This window comes from Phascolarctos cinereus, unplaced genomic scaffold (assembly GCF_003287225.1).
Source record: "Phascolarctos cinereus isolate Bilbo 61053 unplaced genomic scaffold, phaCin_HiC Scaffold_3;HRSCAF=262, whole genome shotgun sequence".
Taxonomy (NCBI): Eukaryota; Metazoa; Chordata; class Mammalia; order Diprotodontia; family Phascolarctidae; genus Phascolarctos; species Phascolarctos cinereus.
In genome coordinates, this window is record NW_027555736.1 from 49,943,997 (window position 1) to 49,970,397 (window position 26,401).

A 26,401-nucleotide genomic window follows, 5' to 3' on the forward strand; every position below is an offset into this window, starting at 1 on the left:
CAAATTCCAGAGTTCCCAGGTCAAAGAGAAAATATTGCAAGCAGCCAGAAAGAAACAATTCAAGTGTTGTGGAAACACAATCAAGATAACACAAGATTTAGCAACTTTTACATTAAGGAATCAGAGGGCTTGGAATATGATATTTTGGAGGTCACAGGAGCTAGGATTAAAGCCAAGAATCACCTACCCAGCAAAACTGAGTATAATCCTTCAGAGGAAAAAATGGATGTTCAATGAAATAGATGACTTTTTGAGCATTCTTGATGAAAAGACCAGAACTGAATAGAAAATTTGTCTTTCAAATACAAGACTCAAGAGAAGCATGAAAAGGTAAATAGGAAAAAGAAATCATAAGGGACATATGAAAGTTGAACTGTTTACATTTCTCATGGAAAGATGATATTTGTAACTCATGAGACCTTTTTTATCACTAGGGTAGGAAAGAATATATATACACAGAGACTACTGGGTGAGTTGAATATGAAGGGATAATATCTAAAAAATAAAATTAAGCGTTGAGAGAGGATTATACTGGGAAAAGGAGCAAGGGAGAGGTAGAATGGGGTAAATTATCTCACATAAAAGAAGCAAGAAAAAGTTTTTACAGTGGAGGGGAAGAGGAGGGATGTGAGAGGGAGTGAGTGAACCTTACTCTCATAAGATTTGACTTAAGAAGGGAATAACATACACACTCAATTGGGTATGGAAATCTATCTTACCCTACAGGAAAATAGGGGGAAAGGGATAAGAGGAGGGGATGATAGAAGGGAAGGCAGATTGAGGGAGGAGGTAATTCAGAAGCAAACACTTTTGAGGAGGGACAGGGTCAAAGGAGAGAACAGAATAAACAGTGGATGGCATAGGATGGAGAGAAATACAGTCTTTCACAACACGACTATTATGGAAGTGTTTTGCATGACAACATGTGTATAACCTTTATTAAATTACTTGCCTTCTCAATGAGGTGGGGAGAGAGGAAGGGAGAGAATTTGGAACTGAAAATTTTAAAAACAAATGTTAAAAATTGTTTTTACATGCAACTGGGGAATAAGATATATAGGCAAAGGGGTATACAAATCTATCCTGCCCTATAGGAAAATAGAAGGGGAAGGGGATAAGAGAAGGAGGGGGGTGATAGAAAGAAGGGCAGATTGGGGGAAGGGACATTCAGAATGCATGCTGTCTTGGGGTGGAGGGAGGGGAGAGGTGGGGAGAAAATTTGGAACTCAAAATCTTGTGGAAGTAAATGTGGAAAACTAAAAATAAATAAATATTTTTTTAAAGGATCCTGAGACTTAAGAGCTGCTGCTCAAAAGGCCAGCTAATGCTGGCTTTAGCTTCCTCTCTATAGTTGTGTGCACTCTTTCAGCTTTACTTCTTTCCAAAGGGATACAAATAAAGAAGGGAAAAAATGGGGTCTGGGGATGACCACGGGGAGAAGGACTGCATTGTAAAGGCAGGTCCACAGAAAAAGAAGGGTCCAGAAGACTTGGGTTTGAATCCTGGCTCTAACTCTGACTCACTGTGTGACCCCAGGCAAATCATTTAACTTCTCTGTGTCTCAGTTTCCTCATCTGTAAAATGAGGGAACTGGATTAGATGGACTTTAAGGTCCCATCTCCTGTCTCTAAATTTATGATCCTATGACGGAGCTCTGTGGTGGCCACCCTAGGTACAAAGAAGACTATGTCACAGGTCCTGCTCTCTGAGAGCTTTTGACCAAATAGAGGGAAAAGCTTTGTCTGTAACTAACTATGGGCCATCCCAGAGCAGTCTGTTGGATGAGTAGCCCATGGCTCTCCCTTGCCCAGAGTCCCTGCCATCTTAATCCTGCAGAAGCCCACCTGGAGGAAAAGGTCGAAGTATCACAGATCCATATATCAGCATTCACTATTCTATTTGGACCACTGGGGCAGATTAACCCTGCCAAGCCTCTCTAAGTCACGTTCTGCTGACAGAGGAGGTTACTCCAAGTTCCATCCTGCCAGACCAACCAAGGCAATCAGGTCATCTAGTCTCATTGCCTTTGTAGAAAAGACAAGGGTATACTTCTCCCAAATCCACATTCCTAAATATCCCTTTTCCTCTCTATGCTATTCCCCCTAAGGTCTACTCAAGGCCAATTCTGTCTTCTTAAGATCTCTCCTACATATGCCCTCCTCTCCTTACACAGTGCCACTGCCCTGGGTTCAGGCCGTCATCACCACACAACTCAACCATTGCGTTAGCCTGCCAGTGGTCTCCAGGCCCACCCTAGTCTGCTCTTCTGTTGTTGTTCAGTCATGTCTGACTCTTTGTGACCCCATTTGGGGTTCTCTTGGCAAAGATATTGGAGTTGTTTGCCATTTCCTTCTCCAGCTCATTTTACAGATGAGGAAACTGAGGCAAACAGGATTAGGTGACTTGCCCAGAGTCACACAGCTAGTAACTGTCTGAGGTCAGATTCAAACTCAAGTCTTCCTGACTCCAGGTCTGGTGCTCTATCCACTGCATCACCTAGGTGCCTGGACTACCTTCCACTTGCTGTTAAATTGATCTTCGTAAAGATCAGGTCACTCCCCTTTATCAATAATCTCCAGCGGTTCCCCATTACCTCAGGGATCAAATATAAAATCTCCTGTTTACCTTTTCAAGTCCTTCATCCACTTCACTTCTCTCTACATACTCCTTGCTGTTCCCCAAACACAACACTAGCCTCCCAAATCTCTGCCTTTTACTGGCCATCCCCCACGCTTGGAATTCTACCCCTCCCTACCTTAGATTCCTGGCTTCCCAGCTTCCTTCAAAACTCAACTCAAATGCTTTCTGTAAGAAATCTTCCCTGGCTCCCCCCAATGCTAATGACTTGCCTCTGAGATTACCTCCAATTTCCTGCATAAATCTTGAATGGACACAGTTATTTGCATGTTATCTCCCCCATCAGAAGACTCATCTTCCTGAGCTCAAATACAACCTCAGACACTACTAGTTGTGTGACCTTGGGCAAGTCACTGAACCCTCTTTGTCTCAGTTTCCTCATCTGTAAAATAAGCTGGAGAAGGAAAAGGCAAACCACTTTAGCATCTCTGCCAAGAAAACCCCAGATGGGGTCATGGAGAGTTGGAAATGACTGAACAACAACAATTATTATCCCCAATCAGAATGTGAGCTTCTTATAGTCAGGGATTGTGCTTGCTTTCCTTAGTATGGCCATTACTTAGCACAGTGCCAGGCACATAGTAGGTGGTTCACAAATACTTGCTGATTTGACGATGATTTGATCATATTTATTTTGTATCTATTTTCTAAGTGGCATGTTGCTTCCCCTAAGAGAATGTAAGCTCCTTGAGAGCAATAACTGTTCAAATTTTGTCTATGTATTCCTGATATGTCCCTGGGATGCATTAGGAGTTTAGTAATGGATAGATTGACTTTAGATTGATTGACTTTTAGCATAGTCATTCCTCTTTATCTTATTCTTTGCACATTCCTGATGGACCTAGGTATTCCTGCTTGACAACTTGCTAACAATGTGATAGCACAATTTTAATGCTTGCATACCTCCAATTCACTTGGGTTACACACTAACCAGGGCCTATCTGACTTCCCCATCTCTTGAGTTCATACTTCAGCTTTTGAATTCAGCTCTCTTATCCCCTAGCCTCCTCCATCTCCCTCTCTGTCCTTCCTACTAAACCCAGTCTTCATATTATCACCACCTCTAATCCTTTGAACTAGCTGGAGTCCAGGCTTCATATTTTAGCGCCATCTTTAACCTCACTTTTGGTCACCGCAGGGTTTCACTAGCGACTGCCCCAAGCTCCCCTGCCCCGGTGACTTTCTGTTGCTTGCAGTCTGTAATTCCTCATTCCCTGTAACCTCCACAATCTGATTTCTCTGCTTTGGCTCCAGGGCTGCTGAGCATCGATGGAGCAAGTGATGAAATTGAGCTGATTTCACCCACTACAAATTCATGGTACATGACCTCAGCTGGACCCTCACTGCTGCTCAACAATCTTTCTTCTCTGCCCTTATCAATTCCTTAGCTAATCTCCCATAGCAACTGTTCCAGTGCTTTTCTTCTTTCTTCTTTCTCCTTTCTGCACCCCAACCCCTGCTACTGGCAGCTGATACCCAAGCCTGTTATTTCACGGAGAACACTGGGTCTCGTACTCCCTCAGCAATCCCTTTGATCATTCGGACATTTTTAAGCACCTACTATGTGTCAGTCACTTTGCTAGACACTGGGAATAAAAAGGCAAAACTGATACTATCTCTGCCGTTAAAGAGCTTAAATTAGCTTGGCCCTTGTCCTCTCTTCTATTGCTCACAGCTGCCCACCTGAAATCACCTTTGCTCTTCTTCCATCCAGCAGGATATCCAGAAGATTCCAAATATTTGCAACAGTCTATCAGCCCAGTTAATAAAGTTGCCCCTTACTCTCTAACTGTGCCTGCTCTTCTGAATCACTTTCTTATTTCTGTTCCATGCAAGGAGGGCAAAAATGAGGTCTGGGGGATTGCCTGTGGCATTGAGACTTGTTTGTGGACATTTGGCTAACGTGTTAGACCCAGAACTTAAACACAGGCCTCCTCAGCAAGGCCAGCCCTTCCTCTACCTCCCCACACTGCTTCTCATTCACACTGAAAACTAAAAGTTGGGTAGAACCTTAGGGTTTGCAACAATATTCAGCCTCCCAACAACTTTGTTATGGGAGTAAAAAATTATCTCTATTTTTACAGCCGAGGAAATGAAGGCTGGGTTAGCTTCAATATACATAGCTTAGAATCAAAGGCAGGATTCAAACCCAGATCCTACTGGCTCCAATGTTGCTGTTCCAAAGAGGATATCACAACAGCTGTAAGCCAGCTGTGTGGTTCAAAGATAGCAGTTTCTCACTCTGAGGCAAGTACTTTAATGAGCTAGAAAGGCCGCTCTCTGTTCACTAGTTCTTTTCTTTCTCGTTCCCAGGAGTCTCCTGGGCTGCTCTTCCAGCAAAAGCCTGGCATCAACAGAAACAACACAAGTCCCAAATACACTGGATTTGTTCTCCGAGGGGAAGACCGGCTGCAGCTCCTCTTCAGGGTGGGGTCACGGCTGTCTTTCCCTAATGCTCTGGGCTGGAGCCGCCATCTGGGGCATTCCTTTATTGAGAATTAGCACCCCAGTTGCATTCAACGAATTAACATGAAATGACTTTTTTAAAGGGATACTTAATGAGAAGATATTATATATCTTAGATATAAAAGAAGATATTTACAGGCAGAACAGAAGTTACAGATATTTCCCCCTCCCCTGTTGGGGATCACACTGTCTCAAGCTCTCTTCTATATCACCTTAGTATTTGGGAAGAGTGGGCTCAGATTCATAGAAGTTTCCACATCACATTTGCTCCACTAAGTTCACTTCCAAATCTGGCAAAACTGGTAGATGAATGAGCCCACAGTTCTGCTACTGCTAGGCCAGGTTAACAACAACAAGAAGTATTTATCTAGGGTTTTTAGGTTGCCAAGCACTTCACAAATATTTTATCATTATTTTATTTTATCATTTTATCATCATTTTACAGATGAGGAAACTGAGGCATACAGCAGTCAGGTGACTTTGCCCTGAGTCATACAACTAGTGTCTGAAACAAGATTTGAACTCAGGGCTTTTAGACTCTAGGTCCAGTGCTGAATCTTCATCTAGGTCATTCCTATTAATGGTGGCCAGCCTCAGGGTTCTGTCATATGTCCTCTTTTCTTCTCCTTCTATACTGTTTCACATGGTGATCTCATCAGCTCCCATATATTCAATTTTATCATCTCTATGCTGATGGTTCTCAGATCTATTTCGCCAGCCCTAACTTCTCTTCTAAATTCCAGACCCACATCTCACACTGTCTATTGGACATTTCTAACTAGATATTCCATAGACATCTTAAACTCAACATGTCCCAAATAGAACTTATCTCATCTCCCACTCCCACCCCAAACCACACACACACACACCCCTTTGATCTTTTGAACTTCTCTATTACCATCAAGGGCACCATCATCCTCCTAATCACCTAAGCTCCCAACCTAGGTGCTATCCCCAATTCTTCACTTTCTTATCCTACCACATCCAATCAAAATTTTCAAATTCAAATGATATCTTTTGTATATGCCTGCTTCTCTCCTGGAACTGCTACTTCCTTCATTCAAGTTTTCATTAACACACTCAGGAACTATTGCCCGCTGCTGCTTGGTCTCCCTGCCTCAAGCCTCTCCCCACTCAAGTCCATTTTCCACTCAGCTATCAAATTGATCTTCCTAAATGCCCAACCTGACCATGTCTCTCTCTCTGTCTCTCTCTCTCTCTCTCTCTCTCTCTCTCTCTCTCTCTCTCTCTCTCTCACACACACACACACACACACACATACACACATACACACACCCCATTTAATAAACTCTAGTGGTTCTCTCTTACCTCCAAGATCAAATATAACATCTTCTGCTTGGCATTCAGAGCCCTTCATAATCTGGTCCCTTTCTAGCTTTCCACTATTACTATTGTGCCCCCTCCCCCACTTCTGCCAATGTGCTCTGTGATGCATTGACAATGGCCTCCTCAATGTTCCTTAAACAAAACAATGGAATAAAACAACAAAAAAAGATCATTCCATCTATGTCCCTGGGGGAATAAGGACAAAGCTTAACAATCTGTGCTGCTAATTGTAGAGAGTATTTAAGACAGAACTATTCTGAGATCCCTTCTTACTTGTATGAAAGGCCTGGCACATGCTCACATTTGTTCTTCATGCACAGTATGGGCATATAGTCTCTCCCTGGTTCCGTTCTACCATGTGGAACTTATGTAGGCTACTTCCATCTATGTATGACTCAAGCTCCTGTACTATGTGATGACAAGTATTCTAATTTGACTTCTGATCTAGAACTTAGTGGATATGCAAAAGGAATTGTCAACCTCTTCTTTCTCTTTCTCTCTGTCTCTGTTTCTCTCTGTCTCTCCTCTCTCTGTCTCTTTGTTTTTCTGTCTCTCTCTCTTCCTTTTGGATTTGAATTGGGACTGCTTTGAGTTGCATTTGGAGGCCAGGTGAGGAAAGGGCATCTACCTTACCTCGCATTTGACCACCATGTGCCTGTGAGCACATGGCCACCTCTGTCTCTTTTGTGCTTGTTCTTTCCTGATCTTAGGCAAATAAGTGCCCCAAGATAAAATTGCCCAGGATCCCAGAGGTTCTGTCCTCTGGGGCCTTCTGACTCTAGAACAATTCTCTTTCTAGGATACTGCCCTGCCTGTTAGATCTCTCAAGTCTCCTCTGCTGCCCAGCCCACTAATTTGCAAATTGTTAATACTGTTTGGGGATTTGGGGAAGGACAAGGACCAACCTGTGATTTCACCGTCATAGGGAACTATCCATGAGGACCAATGCAGATTGGGACCTAGTCTGCAACTTGTAGTTTTTGAGAGTGGTCTGGGACACTGAGAGTTTAGGTGACTTGTCTACGGTCACACAGGGAGAATGTGGCAGAGTTGTGAGACCCAGATCTCCCTGATTCCAAAGCCAGTTCTCTATCCATGGTGCAGAGGAGAAGGAATGCCTGAGTCAGGAAGACTCAAGTTTGAATCCCATCTCTGACACTAATTATGGGACCTTTGGCAAGACTTCTCTCAGCTCAGCTTTCTCTGTCAAATGGGGATGATAATAGCATCTAGCACATATGTAAAGTGCTATGAAATTGTGGGTTATTATTATTATTATTGCCACCCTGCTCCTTATTTGCGTAAAATGAATGGATGGCTGAGCTGTCCAGAATGTGAAAGAGATACCTCTCTTTGCCTTATCATCTCTTTCACTTTGTCCCCTTATCAAGCGCGAAGCTGAGAGCCTAGGCACCTCTGCCTTCCCCTACCCAAGTCATTTTCTGGAATGGCTTGAAAGTTCAAATGACTTCATCCCAGGCATATTCCTCCCAGCTGCCTCATTCCTGCTACCCTTCCTCTTTCCCACTAGCCCTATGCCTACAGCCACCTTGCCGATCTAAGGCTTGGGGCTTTCTCCACTTTATTGGACGGACCAGAATGCTCCCATAGAATCCAGACAGCCTTCCAGTGCTAATTGTCAGCCCTCCACATGGTTTAGCCTCTCGGGCTGTCAGCAGCTTGATTTAATCTGGATTGCTGCACATCTTCAGCCTCGAATCTGAGAATATGATGGACTGCAGCCTCTCAGAGATGCTCCCTGAGCTGATGGATGATGGTGCCTGTTGGGTTCTGGGATGGCCCCAAGAGCTCCTGGGTCTAGCATGCCAATACAGCTGTAAATCTTTAAGATCAGCTTGCAAACCTCAGGCTCACCTAATAATGGGCTGATCCTGTGTTCTGGCTGGCCCTCTACTCTGCTTTCAGTTGTATTTCCAGTAGTGGGGATAGGTTGCTCTGAGCCATCTGCACCCTTTCAGTGCAGCGTCCCCTTGTGGCCACAGGTGTCATTGACCTAGCAGGTGATTGGGACTATGGATAGACATAGGAAGTCTATGAACACATCACAGAAGAATGCTAACAAGCCTTCTTGGAACTCAGTCCCCATGGCCTAGATCTCATTAATATCTTGCTCTAATTTATCAAGTTTAAACAGGTCGTAAATACACTGGGGAATTTGCTCCATTTGCCCAGATGGGCAAAGGAGGGTAAAAAAGGTCCTTTTTCCAATTTTGTTGTTCAGTTGTTTTAGTTGTGTGTGACTCTCCATGACCCCATTTGGGGTTTTCTTGGCAAAGATACTGGAATGGTTTGCCATTTTCTTCTCCAGCTCATTTTACAAATGAAGAAACTGAGGCAAAGTGATATGAAATGTCTGATCAGGCCAATATGAGCTTGGAAGGCTCTACCACACAAATAGTTCATATCACCATTTGTAGTAGAGATGTCTCTAAATTGATGGATCTCACATTTCATTTGAGCTACTGCAATTCTGCTTTCTCATAGAGCACAGCCACTTCAGTAGTCATTTCCAAGGGGGCAAGGGAGGCAGGAACTCAGCAGCTATTTGAGGGCTCTGTAGTGTCTGCAGTTACTCTGAGGTTTTCAGTGAAGTAGCACACACTGTCAATCCTCAGATGGCTGCCTGGGACCTTTTTCTTGTTTTGTCAGTAGAGGGGAGGAGGAAGAATGCTAGTCCTCTAGTATCCCTGCATACCTTGTGATTGGCTGCCTGAGCTGTCAATCAATTCATTTTGTGGTTTATAAGGCATTTCAGCTTGGGGCACAGTGTCACCTACGGGACTACCTATTATGGGGAGCATCACTGGAACAACATTTGTAGCATCAGAATTGGACCTCAGAGCCACCTATTCCAATCTCTTCATTTTACAAAGAAGGAAAATTAGGCTTAGGGAGGTTAACTGACTTACTCGCCCAAGATCGAACAGGATGGTAGTGGTGGAATCTTCCAGTCAAGCCCCTCTCCACTGCACCATGCTTCCTAAACTAACACATCCCCCAACACCCTTTGCCTACTTACAGCAGCTGCCATTCTCCTGTCCCTTCTATCTCAAATAGCTAGATGTACCTTTTGTGTAATAATAATTCATGTTCACATATTGCTTTAATGTTTATAAACTGCTTTCCTTCACAACATTAAGAGTATTATTATTTCCATTTTACAGATAGGGTAACTGTACCACAGAAAGTTTCAGTAATTTACCCAGGAATACACAGCTAGTATCAGCAGGACAGCTGGAACAAGACTTCAAATGAGAATCTCGAGGCTCCAAGTTCCTGACTCTTAGCATGACTCACTGCTTTGAGCACAGCAGTAGCCAAAGTTAAGGGTTCCTGGGCAGAACTGAGCTTTCCTAGGCTGTCCTGGCTCAGCCTGCAAAAGCCAAGAAGAGGGCTGAGAGCCAAGGCAGAGAGGGAACAGGCTTTGGAAGCTTTAGAAAGAAAGGTTGGGGGTCTGAAAAGATTTGGTTAAATCACAACACGTTTATTAAGCCCTTACAAAGAAAAACCTGGTTCCCTCAAGGAGCTTATATTCTGTAAATACAGAGTATAATAATCAATCATTAGTGAGCATTTATTAAGTGCCTACTATGTGCCAGGCACTGTGTGCTGGAGATACAAGTATAGTAAATGAAACAACCTCTACTCACACCATCCATGCCTTATCACCCACCATATGCCCAGACCTTGAACTTTGTCATTTGGAAAAGTATAACTAGCTGGTAGAGACCTCACAGAATTGAATGTTAGTTAGCACTGGAACTTTGGAATACACAGAAACCAGAACACTGGAAGGGACCTCAGTCCATAGAATCTTAGAGCTGTCTAGTGGGGTGGTGCAGAAGAGGGAATATAGAACATGGGAACTTTGGAGCTGGAAGGGATTCAGGGACACAGAATGCTAGAGCTGGGACTAGCTAGAGCTAGAACATAGGGTACTAGAACAGAAAAGGACTGGAAGGTGCACAGGGTGTATGTGATGTGGAACAATCCTTAAAACAGAGAACACAGAACATTAGAGGTGAAAGAATTTAGAACACAGTATTTTGAGACCTTAGAACATACAGAACCAGAACTGGAAGTGATCTTAGTTCACAAGATCTTGGGGAGCAGGGGAGGGGGGAAGAGACTCGAACTCTAGACTATAGAAGTTACCTTAGAACTTAGAATAATAGAACACAGCACATCAGAGTTAGAAAAGACTCCTGAACAAACAGGATGGCTCCTCGAGGGCAGGGCTTATGTCTTTTGTTTTTGTATCTCCAGTTCTTAGCACAGTGCCCCACCCATAATCGATGCTTAATGAATTATTTTACAGATGAGGAAAATGAGGCCCAGAGAGGTCACACAGCAGCTAAGCAGCCTACCGAAGTGTGTCTCGGACTCTGGCCCGGCTGGCTGGGTTCCCCCTGGGCGGGCCCAGGCTGGGTTGGGGGCGGGGAGAGGCCGCCCCAGACCAAGGAGAGGGGGAGGAGCCGGGAGGGGCGGGGCGGGACCCCAGGAGCCAGCCCCAGTCTTTCCCAGAGGCTGAGGCGGCCCCGGGGGAGCAGCAGCAACCGAGCCCGGAGGAGGCGACAGTGAGTGCGGGGGGAGCCCGGCCCGCCCGCGGTCCCAAGTGGGGGGACCAGGCTGGACGGGCAAGGATCGGGGCCCGGGGTGCGCACGGGGAGCGCGGGCGGGGACTCAGGCCGGGCCTCGGCCCTGATCCAGGCTGTCTGGGTGCCCGGAGCCGCCCGAGCCTTCTTCTTACTGGCCCTCGTCCCCAGCCGTCGCCTTTCACGCCCTCCACCGCTCCTCCTTCCGCGGCCGCGGCTCCTTCCTCCTCCGTCGCTTTCTCTTTCTCCTCCCAGCTTCCTGGGCCTCCCTCGCTCCTCCAGCTCGCTCACCCGGCCAGCTGCTCTCCCCTCCTCCCTGATCTGTCTGCCCAGCCCTCCCCCGGCCTCTCTCTTTCAGCCCCCAGTATCCCTGGCTTTTTCCAGCCCCCTCCTCTCTTCTCTCTTCTCATGGCTGCGGGCTGTTTGTCTTTCCCGTTTCCCCCTGAGTCCTCGCTGTCTCTGCCACTTGCCCGTCTCTCACTCGGCCCTTGTCTCTCACTCAGCCCCGTCACTCTCCCACCTTCCCTCCTGTGCCCCTCTCCCACCTCTTCCTTCTCTCTGTCTCTTTCTTCTCCCTCTGCATAGGTCTACCTCGTTTTTCTCCTCTTCTTTTGCCACCCAGTAGATTTCCCGGTGCTCCTCCAGACAAGCTTTGGGTCTGGGGGTAGTGAATGAGAAATAGACCCAGGCTGTACGGTAGTGGAAACTGAAGTCCAAGAACCTGGGTTCAAATTTCGGCCCTGCCAATAGCAGCTGTTTTATCTTACGTTTCATCATTTGTAAAACGAGGGCCTTGGACTGGATGATATCTAAAGTTCCTTTCCAACCTAAAACTGTGATCCTAAGAGGGACTGAGCCTGGCTCCTGCCACCCCAGAGGTCTGACTGAAGATAGAGCAGGTCACTGTAATTAGTGGCTCATAAAGTTAACCTCCCTGTTTCAGAATGGATAATAACAGCTTACTCTTGCTAATAATGCTTCGTGCTTTTCAAAGCTTCTGCACTTTGACTATCCTCACAATCACTCTGTGAGATAAGTAGTTACCTCATGAGGAAACTGAGGCACAGAAAAGGAAATGACTTGTCTAGAAGGACAGAGCTAGTAAAGTTGGCACTGGAACTCAAGGGCTTTTACGTCCAGAGCCTGGTAATCAGTCTTTCTACCACAGCAGTACCATTTCCTGGTTCTTTGCCCACGAGGATTTCTTCTTCCCCAGGTGATAAGAGCTAACATTCATATAGCAACTACTAGGTGCCAGGCACTGTGCTAAGTACTTTACAAATATTAATTCCTTTGATCTTTACAACAATCCTATGCTATTATTATCTCCATTTTAGAGATGAGGAAACTGAGGCAAATATTACAAATATTAACTCCTTTGATCCTCCCAACAATCTGCTTTTATTATCTCCATTTTACAGCTGAGGAAATGGAGGCAAACAGATAAAATAACTTGCCCAGAGTCACACAGCTGATAAGTATCTGAGTCTGGATTTGAATTCAGGTCTTCCTGATTCCAGGCCCATCCCTCTATCCCCTGCTCCCCTTTAGTTGCCATGGGGATGGAAGCCCCTGTGGGGGTTCACAGCAGATGACATATACAAATTGGGTGCAGGACATGGAGTCTGTACAGAACCACGTTGCAAGTGTGTCTGGCAGTAGTTGCTGTACTATTCAAAAAAGAGGGTTTTTTTTAGTCCCTCTCCCCCATTTCCCTCCTATTCCCCTGAGCTTGGTGCTGCTGCAGTAAAGGCAGTAGTTTCTGGGCACCAAGGCTGGTCAGAGAGTGTATGATCAGGGATCACTACTGAATGTTGGACTCAAATTGGCCAGGAAATACAGGCACAGAATAATAGAATGGCAGAACTGGGAGGAACCTCAGACCATCCAAACCCATCTTTGGACTCAGGAGGAAACTGATGGTCAGAAAGCCAGGACTTAAATCCTACCCCAGACACTCGCAAATAATCAATTTCCTCATGTGTCAAATGGGGATAATAGTATCTGCCATACCTACCTTCAAAAGACATCATAAGTGGATTACTATTCCTGGCCTTGTACTCAGGAAGCTCTGGGTTCGAGTCCTAGCTATGACACAGAACAGCTGTGATCATGAGGGCCCCTAGGCTAGTCTCTAAGACTGCACTGGCAGAGGGAACTTCCATACTGGGAATTCCCTATACTGGCAAAATCACAGGTCTGAATTCTCCACCCACCCCCTCACCCTTTGGAAAAAGTATCTACTGGACAGGGTTGTGAAGTACAGTGATAGAAGCTGCTTGGTAAACTCTAAAGCACTCTATAATATCAGGTGGTAGCAGTAGGAGTGGTGGCCATGGCCAGAGCAGGAGGAGAAAGGAGGGGCAAGAGGTCTCTATTGGAGTTTAGACCTTTTAACTCCCAGTCATTCCTGTATACCAGAGGCATCAAATGCAGGTAGAAACAGGGCCACTCGACTATACATAAGGATCCCTGCAAACCACATGTTGACTTAGAAAACTACATATTAACAAGCAGCTAGGTAGCACTGGGCACTGGGCCTCTATTTCAATAAGACCCGAGTTCAAATGTGGCCTCAGACACTTACTATCTGTGTGAGGCTGTGCAAGTCACTTAACCTTGTTTGCCTCAGTTTCCTCCTCTGTAAACTGAGCTGGAGAAGAAAATGTCAAACTACTCTGGTATCTTTGCCAAGAAAACCCCAAATGGGGTCATAAAGAAACACAAATGAACAATGTTCTAATGTGTTTTTATTGATTTTGTTGAATATTTCCCAATTTCATTTGAATCTGTTTTGGGGTATCTGTGTGTTCGATGCCTCTACTCTAGAGGATTCAGACCCTTCAGAAAAGCCAAGAGAAAGTTACGGTTTGTGATTATTCTTTGGTAGCTCATGCCTTGTTCTTCAGTTTTGTGGTTAGACTCTGTCTCTTTTCATTTTCCCATCCAGAAGCTGGGAAGCTAACTTCTGAACTGTGGCAAGGTTTCATTCTATCTAAATGCGTTGGCCTACGGTGGCGGGGAAGGGAGAGAGTGACAGAGAGACAGAGAGAGACAGACAGAGATAGAGACTGACAGAGAGAGAGAGAGAGAGAAAGAGAGAGAGAGAGAGAGAGAGAGAGAGAGAGAGAGAGAGAGAGAGAGAGAGAGAGGAAAGAGACAAAGAAAAGTAGGAGAAGAGAGAAGAATAAGAAGAGACAGAGGAGAAAGAAGGAAGACAGAGGAAAGAGAAAGGAGAGAGACAGACAGACAGACACAGGGAGAGACAGACAGAGATAGACAGACAGAGACAGATAAGAGGGAAGAGAGGGGAGAGAGACAAAGAAGAGTAGGAGAAGAGAGAAAGGAGAGAGAGAGAGACAGAGGAGAAAGAAGGGAGAGAGACAGAGGAAAGAGAAAGGAGAGAGAAAGAAAGAAAAAGAAAGAAAGAAAGAAAGAAAGAAAGAAAGAAAGAAAGAAAGAAAGAAAGAAAGAAAGAAAGAAAGAAAGAGAGAGAAAGAAAATATTCATGACTCATCTTTTAGAAACCTGTTCAACCCTAACAACTCTTTTCTCTACGGTGCCCAAAAATAATGAGCAAGAAAGGCACCAGCTTCAGCTTGGATGTGGTGCAGAGTGAGCCCTTCTGGTGTGTCCCCTCATTCTTTCTGCGCAGAATAAGTGTTGGAGTGTCTGGGGAGAAGCCATTGCTCCCTTTCCTGCTGTCCCGTGTGATTCAGAACTTCTCTGCTTAAACATTTTTACAAATAAAATTACAAGTCAATCCACTCTGGCTAATGCTGACTAGTTTGGGGGAGCAGGAGATCTCTGCAAGTTGCAGCTGAGCTTGGAGTGTGCTGAAGTGGGGTAGTTTAAAATAGAAATGCTGATGCTGTTGCCTCAATGCCTGCAGCTGGACCAGCCCGCTTTGCTGCCGTATAGTTATGTGTGACAGTTATTAGCCTGCTTGGGTCAGATCACCCCAGCAGGACCCTTCGTTTGTTTCCTGCAGTCTCCCATGCTTCTCTTTCTTTAGCTGGTTATCCCACCAGATGAAGATAGCACCACTTTGTCCAATTTGATGATGTGAATTCGAGCTCAGTCTCATCTGTTCTGGCTTTTCTTGTGATCCTGTTTGGTTTGAGGGAGGAGCAAAGGAAGGCACTGATGGGGATCCCATCGTCAGCTTTATGGAAAGACATATTTTTTTCAAACTTCAATGGTGAGGTGGTATATGGAGAACAAAAATAGACATGCTATCTTGGAGCCAAATTCAACATCTGAACAACCAGGCAGAGTTTTGTTTTGTACCCGGGACAAGCAGTGTAAAAGGGAGGCTGCTGCCTAGGATGGGAGGAGGGAAGAGGTCTCACCTGGCTAGGCTTTCCCTCCATTGTTTCTGTACAGCTCAAAGACTCTAAGTGCTGTGCCTAGCTTCTGTGTTTCAGTCCCCTGGAAAGAAGCTCCCGTCACTCCACCCTGCTCACAGCTCTGCAGCTGCGTGATAAAGAAGAGAGAAAAGAGGGGTTAGAAACAAATGGAGCTGAATACAGCTCTGTTAAATATATTCCATTTCTTTCCAGGGTTCCCATTGTAGTTCAGGATAGGGATTTGACCCAAGGTAAGGGCAGTGGCCTAACTCAGGCCAGGCTGGTTATTCAGCCTTGAGAATACAATGAAGTAAGACCCTCATAGAACCCCTGATTGTTAACAAAACTTAGCCATTGCAGGGAAAGGAAATTCAGGGCAGGGAAAAGACATCCAGCAAGGTCACAGCACTGGTTCAGATGGGCGCAGCTTCTCTGCGTCTGTGCTCATGATAATCTACAATCATGGTGCTTGAGAGAGGTGCCAGGTGCCTCCTCACACTTTGGATTTGGCACTTAGGCCCCAGAGAGCAGCATCAGCAGTCAGAGCCCCGGGTTCCATGAACTAATTAAGTATGGAGAATGGCTGCAATGCCTTTAAGGAACCACTAACCTAGCTTTCAAGGGACAGAGCATTAGGCTTTATTGCACCTAGCAGAGATGGGCAATGGGGAGTAATGCCCACCATTCTCTCTCCTTACACCTAAAGCTTTCCTATCAGGTTTTTGTAACCTCTGTCGGTAGGAAATCTCTATTTTATTTAATTTAACCCCGGGTTTTATTTTTAAATTTATTTTATTTAACCATTATTTTATATATTTTACAATTTATTTTTAACCCCTATTTTGTTTATTATTTATTTTATTTAATCCCTATTTTATTTATTTTTTATTTTTACATTTATTTTGTTTAACTTCTATTTTATTTATTTTTTATTTTTACATTTATTTTATTTAACCCTTATTTTCTCCCCCCCCCAAGTTTTACTGTTGCCTTTGATTTTAAGGAAAGTTGAGTCTTCTTTAACCACCTGTCCCTACTCCCCAGAAAGCTTCCCTTTTAACAAAGAAAAATATAACCAACTAAACAATGTAGCCAAACTAACCAACACCGTGACCTTATCTGACAGCATATATATACCACGTTCTGCAACCGTAGCCCTCCACCTCTCCATAGGGAAGGAATGTGTTTCTTGGAATTTCTTTGGGATCAAAGTTGGCATTGCAATTAATCATAATTCTTTTTGTGTATGCTATTTACAGTATAGATATTGTTCTAGTGTTGTTTATCCAAATCTGCATCATTTCTGACAAGCCTTTCTATGCTTCTCTGAAGTCCTTATATTTATTATTTTTATAGTTAACATTTTCTTATTGCACAATTGTATTCAGTTAATTCACGTATTATACTTTTTAAAAGCTATTCTCCAATTGTTGGGCACCCACTAGTAGTATCCCAGGTTGGGTTTTTGTTTTTGATTTTTAGTTTTTGTTACTACAAGTGCTACAATGTATATTTTGACATACAAGCCCCCTTCCCTGCTCTTTTTGTCTTTGAATACCTTGGGCTTCATAGCTAGTAGTGAGATCACTAGGCTAAAAGGAATGAAAGGTTTAGTGACTTTTCTCACAACATTCCAAATTTAAAAGCTTTTACTATACTAGAGAACATGGTCTATACACTGTAAACTTCAAAAGCTTCCCAACTCCCTCTGAAAGTCAATCAGTTATTCAGTAGGTTAACAAGCTTTTATTAAGTGCCTATGTGCTAGGCACTGTGTTAGGCACAGGGGATGCAGAGAAAATGAAACAGTACCTACCCTCAAGGAGCTTACATTAGATGGGGGAAACAACATGTACATATTTACAGAATAAATACAGAGTCATTGTTACAGGGAGACAGGAGGGTGGGATCAGGAAAAGCTTCCTGCAGAAGGAGGCATCTGGCTTGAAACTGGGGGGAAATGAAGGTTTCTAAAAAGCGAGAGATGAAGAAGGGCATTTCAGGTTTGAGCCTAAACAGCCTGTATAAACACGCAGAGATGGGAAATGGAGTCTTATGTGTAAGGAATCATTCAGTGGGACTTTTTTTAATTTAAGTTTTTTATTGACATTTTTTATTTCTTATATCACCATGGTAATCCCAGGTATCCCTCCCCTTCCTCCCTCCCAAAGAACCAATTCCATAAGACAAATGGTATTTTTTAGAGAGGAGAAAAAGTCAGTAAAATTGATAGATACCTTGAAAACATGTGCAATGGGCAACACCTGTGGGCTTCCCACCTCCACAAAGGGGTGGATTGGGGGTGCTCTCTCATATCTCTTCAAGTCCTCCTTGACCGTTATTTTGTCACGGGGTGAAGTGACTTGCCCAGGGCCACACAGCTAGTATCTGAAGTCAAATTTGAACTCAGGTCCTCCTGACTCCAAGGCCTGTTCTCTAACCACTGTACCACCTAGCTACCCCTGTTTTTTATTGTTTTGGTATACAGTTCTTTACATCATTGTAGTTACTATGTGTATATTATTTTCTTGGCTCTGCTTACTTCATTCTGTGAGTTCATTCCTTCATTCATTCCTTCTTTACTTCCTTCTTTTTTTTCTTTCTTTCCTTCCCTCCCTCCCTCCTTTTCTTCTTCCCTTAGGTGCTCTGCCCAAAGGAATGTAAATATTGATCACTGAAATCTTGCAAGATATCTTAGGGTTTATGCCTAGATTTCTTTCTATCATGCCTTAAACCCAAATCACTCATTGATTGACCAGTAATAGGTCCCAGCCCGTGCCTCAGTTGGTCTTTGGGCCCTACTGGCTCAGAGTGAATATAAATAGCAATTGTTTCTGTTTTAGCCAGAAACCCTGAGGGTTTTTCCCTCCTAGATTTATTTATTTATTTATTTATTTTGACTAGGTGAAAGAAGCCATTCTTTGCCTCATTCCTCACCTAGCCTTCCTTAATCACTAAATGGGCATTGCCGCAGTCAAACCGAGACCTGGGAAAGACCTTAGCTTAAAAAGTCCAAGGTCTCCCCCTGCATCTGGGACCATCTCTAGTCGCCCTGGTCCATATGTCGCCACTGGACCCAGATGACTCTGGAGGTGAAAGTGAGGCTGGTGACATTGCACCGCCCTCCCTCACTTAAATCCAATTCACTTGCAAGTCACGGCATCATCTGGCTGATGTCCTGGTCCTAGAACAAAGGACAGACAACAACAGTAACATCAATTCATCGAGCTCTTTCCATGCTTTTCTGTATTTATCACACTCATTATTTCTTATAGCATAATAATATTCGATTACATTCATGTACCACAATTTGTTTAGCCATTCCCAAATTGATGGGCGTCTATTTTTTTTTCCCTAATTCTTAGCTTTCACAAAACGTGATTGCTATAGATATTTTAGATTATATTGGAACTTTTTTCTTATCAATGGCTTCCTTGGAGTGTAAGCCCAGTAATTAAGTCTCTGATTTAAAGGGTATGGACATATTAGTCACTTTATTTGCATAATTCAAAATTGTTTTCCAAAATTGTTGTACCACTTCATAGCTCCACCAAAAATATATTAGTATGCCCATCTTCCTACAACCATTCCAGCAGTGCCTTTTTTTTTTTAATGATTTTTGCCAATTTGCAAGGTGTGAGGTAAAACCTCCAGTTGTTTTGATTTGTGTTTCTCTTATTATTAGTGATTTGGGGCACTTTTTTCATATGGTTGTGAGCACTTTGCACTTCTTTTGAGAACTTTGTTCATATCCTTTGACTATTTATCTATTGGGGAATGACATATACATAGGTAATATACACACACATACATACACATGTGTGTGTTTTATGTCTTGGATACCAAACCCTCATCAGAGAAATTTGATGCAAAGATTATTTTTTCCCATTCCACCACTTCCCTTCTTATCCTAGATGCATTAATGTTGTCTGTGCAGAAGCATTTCAGTTTCAAGTGATCAAAGTTATCTATTTTATCTTTTCTAATTGCTTCTGTCTCTTGTTAAGAATGTATCTCTTACCCATAGCTGTGAGAGGTATATGATCTGCTTCTCTTCTAATTTTTTAATAGTTTCATTTTTAACATTAAGGTCACATATCCATTTAGAATATACTGTGGAGTGTGATATGAGCCGTTGTTTTTTGTTGTTGTTGTTATTGTTCAGTCATTTTTCAGTCATATCCAGTTCTTTGTGACATCATTTGGGGATTTCCTTGGCAAAAATACTGGAATGGTTTGCCATTTCCTTCTCAGGTCATTTTACAGATTAGGAAACTGAGGCAAATAAGGTTAAGTGGCTTGCCCAGAGACACAGCTAATAAGTGTCTGAGGCCAGATTTGAACTCTGGAAGATGAATCTTCTTGACTCCAGGCCCAGTGCTCTGTGCACTATGGCGCCCCCCACCTGTCTTGATATAAGGTGTTGGTCTAAGCCTAATTTCTGCCAGACTGCTTTACAGTTTTCCCAGCAATTTTTTTTTATCAAATAGGGAGTTTTTCCCTGGATAATTTAAGTTTTCTACTTTGTCAAACACTGGGTTATTGCATTCTGTTGTTTCTGAATCTCCCTTGTCTAGTCTGTTCCATTGATCTCTCTTTCTTCACCAATACCAGATGGTTTTGATGACTACTACTTTATAATATAGTATGAGGTCTGGAAGTGCTATCCCCCTTTGTCCTTACTTCTTTTTATCATTACCCTTGATATGCTACATCTTTTTTTTAATGAATTTTGTTATTATCTTATTAAGCTTTGTAAAGTATCCCTTTGGTAATTTGATTGGTATAGCACTAAAAGTATAAATTAATTTTGGTTTCGTAGTATTGGCATTTTTATTATATTGGCATGTCCTAACCATGAACATTGAATATTCAGTGCTATTTGTGTTAAATAGCTTCAGCTATTTAAATTGTCTTTATTTCTTTAAGGAGCACTTTGCAATTGAAACTATAGAAGTCTTTTGTGTGCTTTGGGAGGTTAATCCCTGGATAGTTTATGCATTTCGTAGTTTTTTGGAATGAGATTTCCCTTTCTATTATTGCTTCTTGTATTTTTGTTATTATTTTTATATAGAAATGCTATTGGTTTGTGAGGTTATATTTTATACTCTACAACTTTGCTAAAGCTACTAATTGTCTCAATTACTGTCTTTGCTCATTCCCTGGGGTTTTCCAAGTAGACAATCATATCATTAAGAAATAAGGATTGTTTTATCTGCTCTTTATCTATCTTTCTTCCTTTAATTCCTTTCTCTTGGCTTATTGCTATTGCTAGCATTTTTAGAACTATATCATATAACAGTGGGAAGAGTGGGCAGCCTTGCTTTACTCTTGTATTTAATGCAAAAGGTTCTGGTGTATCCCCATTGCATATGATGTTTGCTTTTGATTTCAGATAAATGCTTTTTATGATTTAAAAAGGGTCTCTATGCCTATATTTTATAGAGTTGTTTTTTGCTTGTTTGTTTTTAGCATAAAAGAGTGTTGTAGTTTGTCAACGGCTTTTTCTACATCTATTGAGGTAATTATGTGGTTTTGGATGTTTTGGTTTTTAATATGATTAACTGTGTTGATTATTATCTTAATGTTGAACCATCCTTACATCCCTGGTATAAATCCCACTTGATCATAACAAATGATTTCTTGGGCAAGTTGGTAGGATTTTGCTAAAACTTTTGAATCACTGTTCATTAATGATACTGACCTGCAGTTTTCTTTTTGTGTTTTATCTTTCCCTGATTAGATATTAGGACTATGTTTGTCTCATAAAAGAATTCTGGTAGGGTGCTTTCTTTCTTAGTTTTTTGAGAGTGATGTGTAAAATCTGGGTGCTAAATGTTCTTTAAAAGTTTGATGGACAAATTGCTTACCATCTCAGGGAGGAAAGAGGTGAGAGAGGGAGGGAGAAAACTTGGAACTCAAATTTTTAAAAAATGAATATTAAAAATTGTCTTTACATATCATTGGGGGAAAATAAAATATAAATATTTTTAAAAGTTTGATAGACTCCTGTAAATCCATCAGGTATAGGAATTTTTTTTCCTTTGGCAGTTCCTTTACAACTAGATCTATTTCTTTTTCTGAGATTGGGTTATTTAAGATGGATGTGATTCTAATGGTCCTCCTAGTCTGCTTTTGACTCTGACATAAGCCTTTCTCTGTCTCCCGATAGTGGCCATTGCCTCGGACGATGGGTTTTACCACCGCTCCAACTCCATGTACAAAGCTCCAAACAGTGCTCCAACAGATGCACAGTCCCCCTTGCTTGAGGGACATCCCGGAAGCCATTATAGCTCCCCCAAGCCTCATGATCGCTACCACGGGGCCTACATCATCTTCTTCAGCATGGGAATTGGCTCCCTGCTGCCCTGGAACTTCTTTGTCACTGCAAAGGAGTATTGGATGTACAAACTGCAGAACTGCTCTTCCCAGGGAGCCTCGGACATTCAGGTAACATTCTCATTCCCAGGAAGAGGTAACTGATGGGCTAGAGAACATTACCATGTCAGGAGCTCATAGTAGGGTTTCTCTCCAAACATCCTGGTTTGGTCAGATAGTTTAAAATCACAGATATCAACTTGGAAGGAAGTGATTCCTGAAGGGGCAGAGCCCAGATTTGAACCCAGGTTTAAGCAAAGGACTGAATTTGAGTCTTGGTTCTACCATTTGATATGAGCTCTCCTTTATATGGTGTTTTCATGTTTTCCTCACAATAACTCTGTGCAAGTCTTATTCTTCCCATTTCACAGATGAGTAAAGTTGAGGTGTGGAGAAGTGAAATAACTTGCTGATGATCATATAGCTAATAAATGGAAAAGACAGGACTTGAACTCAGGTCTTCTGACTCTAAAACCATTGCTCTTTCCACTAGACCCTGTACTTTCTATCTGGACCATCACTTAAACACTTTAGGCCCCATTTTCCTCTCTATGAAATGAAAGCATGAGATTGGATTAGATCAGAGGTTCCCAACTCTTTGGTGGGAGTGGGGGGGGCGGACACTTGAAATTTTGAAATTGAGGGTGTGGGAGGTGCTGAAGATGACAGACCACAAGTAGGGAGAGGGAACTGTGTAACAGCAATCTCTAGCTCTGCTCCCTTTTCTAGTACTTGGGCATTAAAATATCTAGGAGCCATGCATCGGTCCTTATCTCCCCCACCCTATGACCAATGGGGCATTTGAACCTGGTTTTTAAATATTCATGGGAAAATATGAAGAGATATAGATTTAGATAGAGGTTCTTAACCTGGGCTCCATGAATTTGTTGGGTTTTTCAAAAATTATTATTTGCGTAACTATATGCCAATATAACTGGTTTCTTTTGTAATCCTGTGTGATATGTTTTAAAACATTCTGAGCAGGTATCTATAGGCTTTACCAGACTGCCAGAAGGGTCCAGGATATAAAAAAGATCAAGACCCCCTGCTCTAGAATATTGAGTTGAATCTAGTAAGGTGAAATTCAGTAAGGGATAAATGGAAGAGTCTTATACATGGGTTCAAAAACTCAATTTTACAAGTACAAGACAGGTGAGACATTTTGAAGAAAAGCAATTTCCAGTCTTAGAAAGTTGCCTAGGGCCACTGAGAGCATAATTAACTTTCTTGGAGTCATCCAGCTAATACGTGTCAAGAGTAAGACTTGAATCTGGGTCTGTCTTCCTGGCTTGGAAGCCTGTGTCCTTCTGCCTGCCCTCCTCATTCCTCTCTCTTCCCCCATCACAGAGTGAGGACGAAGTGCATGTTCTGTGTACAACAAAGATGTCCAGGACAAGCCTCTGGTATGGCATAAGAAAGCATCTTTGGAATCTTTGCCATTGCAAAGGCAGTATCTCTAAGATAAGTGGGAAATGGAACCAAAAGATCAGTGAACTATTCTTAGCCATCATCTCATCTTTGTATCACTAACATGTGAAGTCCCAGGTGTCCCCTGGTGGCATGAAGTTGCCCTGTGTTTGAAATACCTTTTACAGGTAGGGATACTGAGGTGCTGGTGTTGCCTTGGAAGTGGGCTGCAGCCTTGTGCATGCCCCACGTGACCCTTTTGGGTTTCCATAGAAAAACTTGGACTTGACTGAACTGTTTTATGACTTGCTTTTATTTACAAGGCATTCCAGCTTTCTGTCATCTTACCCATTATCCATAAATCACACACGGTCCTGTTTGTATTTGATCAGAAGATCCCACGGCTGGGCCCCCTCCCCCAACCCCACGTTTCACCTGGGGCAGGTGGGATAACCTGGAGTGTGGGGCTGCGGCACCTGATTTCAGGATCTTCCCTCCACCTACCCCCACTCCCAGGGAGATATCTGCATGGTAGAGGGAGGGGAGACATGGGACGAGGCATCCCTGGAAACCGGCCTCCTGCACCTTGGACATTTGCTGCTGCCATTCTCCAAGGCTGAACCCTCTCCAACTTCCAGCATTTAACATTCCACAGCCCTCCTGTGATGCTTTATAGCTTTTTTCCAAGGGCTGGCAGGTGTGGATGGGGTACCTGCTGCAGCATTGAGCCCCTGGCTTTTGGCATCCGAGATGAGAGACTTGTCACCTCTCGATTCATGGGCCAAGCCTGCTGCAGAAAGCATGCTGGTGCATCTCCCTGTTTCTCCTGCCATTTTTCTTCACTTAATTCCTCATTCCTTCCACCATCCCCCACTTTGCTTGCTCTTACCTTCTTCCTGATTTGCCTGCAAGATTCGGCTAATCTGACATCCTCACCTGAAGTCCACTTTTGGTGGAGATGGGGGAGGAGAAGGGAGTCAAATGATTCCTGTCTCCAGTCACCACCTGCAGCCTGATTAGCTGTGGGTGTTTTTCCCCCTTGTTTACCCAGAGACGAGTACTACGTGAGGGGCATACATATTCTTTGGAAATCCAAAGCTGTACAGACAGTGTGTCAGCCCAGAAAACCCAGAGCATCACCTGCAAGTCTGCCTATAGCCCCCTTTCTTCCTGTATATTCTCAGGCTCCTCCTTTCTACCTAGAACTGCTTGTAGCTGTTGTTTTTAAGTGGTTTTAGGGGACAGTCTTTGCCATGTTCTCTTCCTTAGTCTCTAGAATGAGAATCTCTCACTAATAACCCTTGGTTATTAGGACAGGTTGGTGGGTCCAGGGCTGGAAAAAATAAAAATTGAGATTGTAGCACCCGTGGCACCTCAGTGTCACATGGATCATCCCCCAGAAAGATTACGCTAGGTTCTAGGCACTCTGTAGGGGGTCTGCATTCACTCAAAGCCATTCCTCATGAGCCCCCAAAAGTGTTTCCACTTTTGGCACTGGTCAGAGGTCACAATTAACTAAAAGCAAAGGTATTTAAGGAGAGAGCATAATAAGATTTGTAGTAGAACATCCCCCTCATAAACACACTGTCTCACAAATGTATACTCCAACAGTAAGGAAAGCTAGCATGAATAGGAATCTCCCACAAGGCTCCCTGATATCATAGCACTGCTCTCACTAGGGCTGATCCTTTCCGAGCACTTGTCCTTGCCAGCTTATCTCTTCTGGCTGTTTGTATTCAGGTCTAATTTCTTCAGGGCCAGTCTAGCCACCTCAGTTTCATTCTGCTAGGGTACAGTGGCTAGAGTTTTTGCCTGATAAAAGCAGACTGAGAGCTCTTTTGTCACAGCCATCATACCCGTTTGGCCAATTTTCTTTTTAGGGCATTTTTCTCCTCATTGGCTTTTTGGACCTCTTTTGCCATTTGGGTTAGGCTGTTTTTTAAGGTGTTATTTTCTTCAGTATTTTTTTTGGTCTCCTTTAGCAAGCTGTTGACTAGTTTTTCATGATTTTCTTGCATCACTCTCATTTCTCTTCCCAGTTTTTCTTCTGCTTCTCTTACTTGCTTCTCAAAATCCCTTTTGAGCTCTTCCAAGGCCTGGGACTGATTCATATTTTTCTTGGAGGCTTTGGATGTAGGAGCTTTGACTTTGTTGTCTTCTTCTGGTTGTATATTTTGATCTTCTTTTTCACCAAAGTAAGATAATATAGTCTGACTCTTTTTGCGCTGCTTGCTCACGATCCCAGACAATTACTTGAGTTTTAAACTCTTTGTTAAGGTAAGAGTCTGCTTCCAATGTGGAGAGTGTACTGTCCCAAGCTTCAGGGGTTTGTGTAGCTGTTTTCAGAGATACTTGTAGGGACCTGTGAATTTTCAGTTCTTCCAAGGTGGTATGATAAGGGGTGAGGTGTTTACTCCTTTCCTGGCCTGACCACAAGTATTCCTTTCTGTCCTGTAACTGTGAGGAGGTTCCTCTCCACAGCCACTCCAAGCTCCACCACTCTAGTGCTTCTCCTCACCCCAGCACCACCGCCCAGAACTGTGACCCAGATCCACACACGGGCAAAGCAAGAGATTCCTGCCTCAGCACTGGCAAAGACATCCCTGAAATCCCTCTCTTATCAGCCACTGTATTTCCCCTCAGTCTGTGGGCCAGAAGCTCGGGAAGCAGCTGCTCCCCCCCCAGGGCCAAGCTCTTGGGGAATGGAGCTGAGACCCCGCCTTCCTCTCTGACCACCGACAGAAACAGAGTTTTCCCACTGACCTTCTAAGTTGTCTTTGGCATTTGTGGATTGAGGAGTCTGGAAATCTCCACAGCTGTCTGAGATTCAGTCCTCTGAGGCCTGCTGCAGGTTTGCTGTGGCCTGCGTGCCCACGCTGCTCTCCCAGCCCGGCGCGATACACCTTTCTGATCAATCATCCAGGTTGTCTTGGGCTGGAAATTTGTTTCACTCTGTCTTTTGTGGGTTCTGCTGCTTCAGAATTTGTTTAGAGCCATTTTTTATGAGTATTGGAGGAGTTTGGGGGAGAGCTCAAGCCAGTCACTGCTTTCACTCTGCCATCTTGGCTCCACCCCTCCACAGCCGTCATAACCAGCTAACAAAAATCAGAGTGCTTCTGAGCTAAAAGTGGATTTTTCATTTTGCTTTTTACTCCTGTGTCAGGGTCAGAGATCAAAGGTTTGTTGTTGTTGTTGTTGTTA

The 26,401-nt window shown here is 43.4% G+C and overlaps 1 protein-coding gene across 2 annotated transcripts in view; it reads left to right on the top strand.

The window, feature by feature from the left end:
* Positions 1–10,960: 10,960 nt before the first annotated feature.
* The window catches only part of SLC29A3 (solute carrier family 29 member 3), a 71,670-nt gene continuing 56,229 nt past the window's right edge, over positions 10,961–26,401 (top strand). Inside the window, exons 1-2 of one of the 2 annotated variants that reach the window (XM_020994622.2) lie at positions 10,961–11,048; positions 21,588–21,865. In XM_020994622.2, coding sequence (XP_020850281.1) covers position 11,048; positions 21,588–21,865 — 279 coding nt within the window. In that variant the 5' untranslated portion in view covers positions 10,961–11,047. Of the gene's footprint in view, positions 11,049–11,852; positions 12,283–21,587; positions 21,866–26,401 lie in introns of those variants that run through there. The other variant, XM_078150821.1, reaches the window with a different exon arrangement.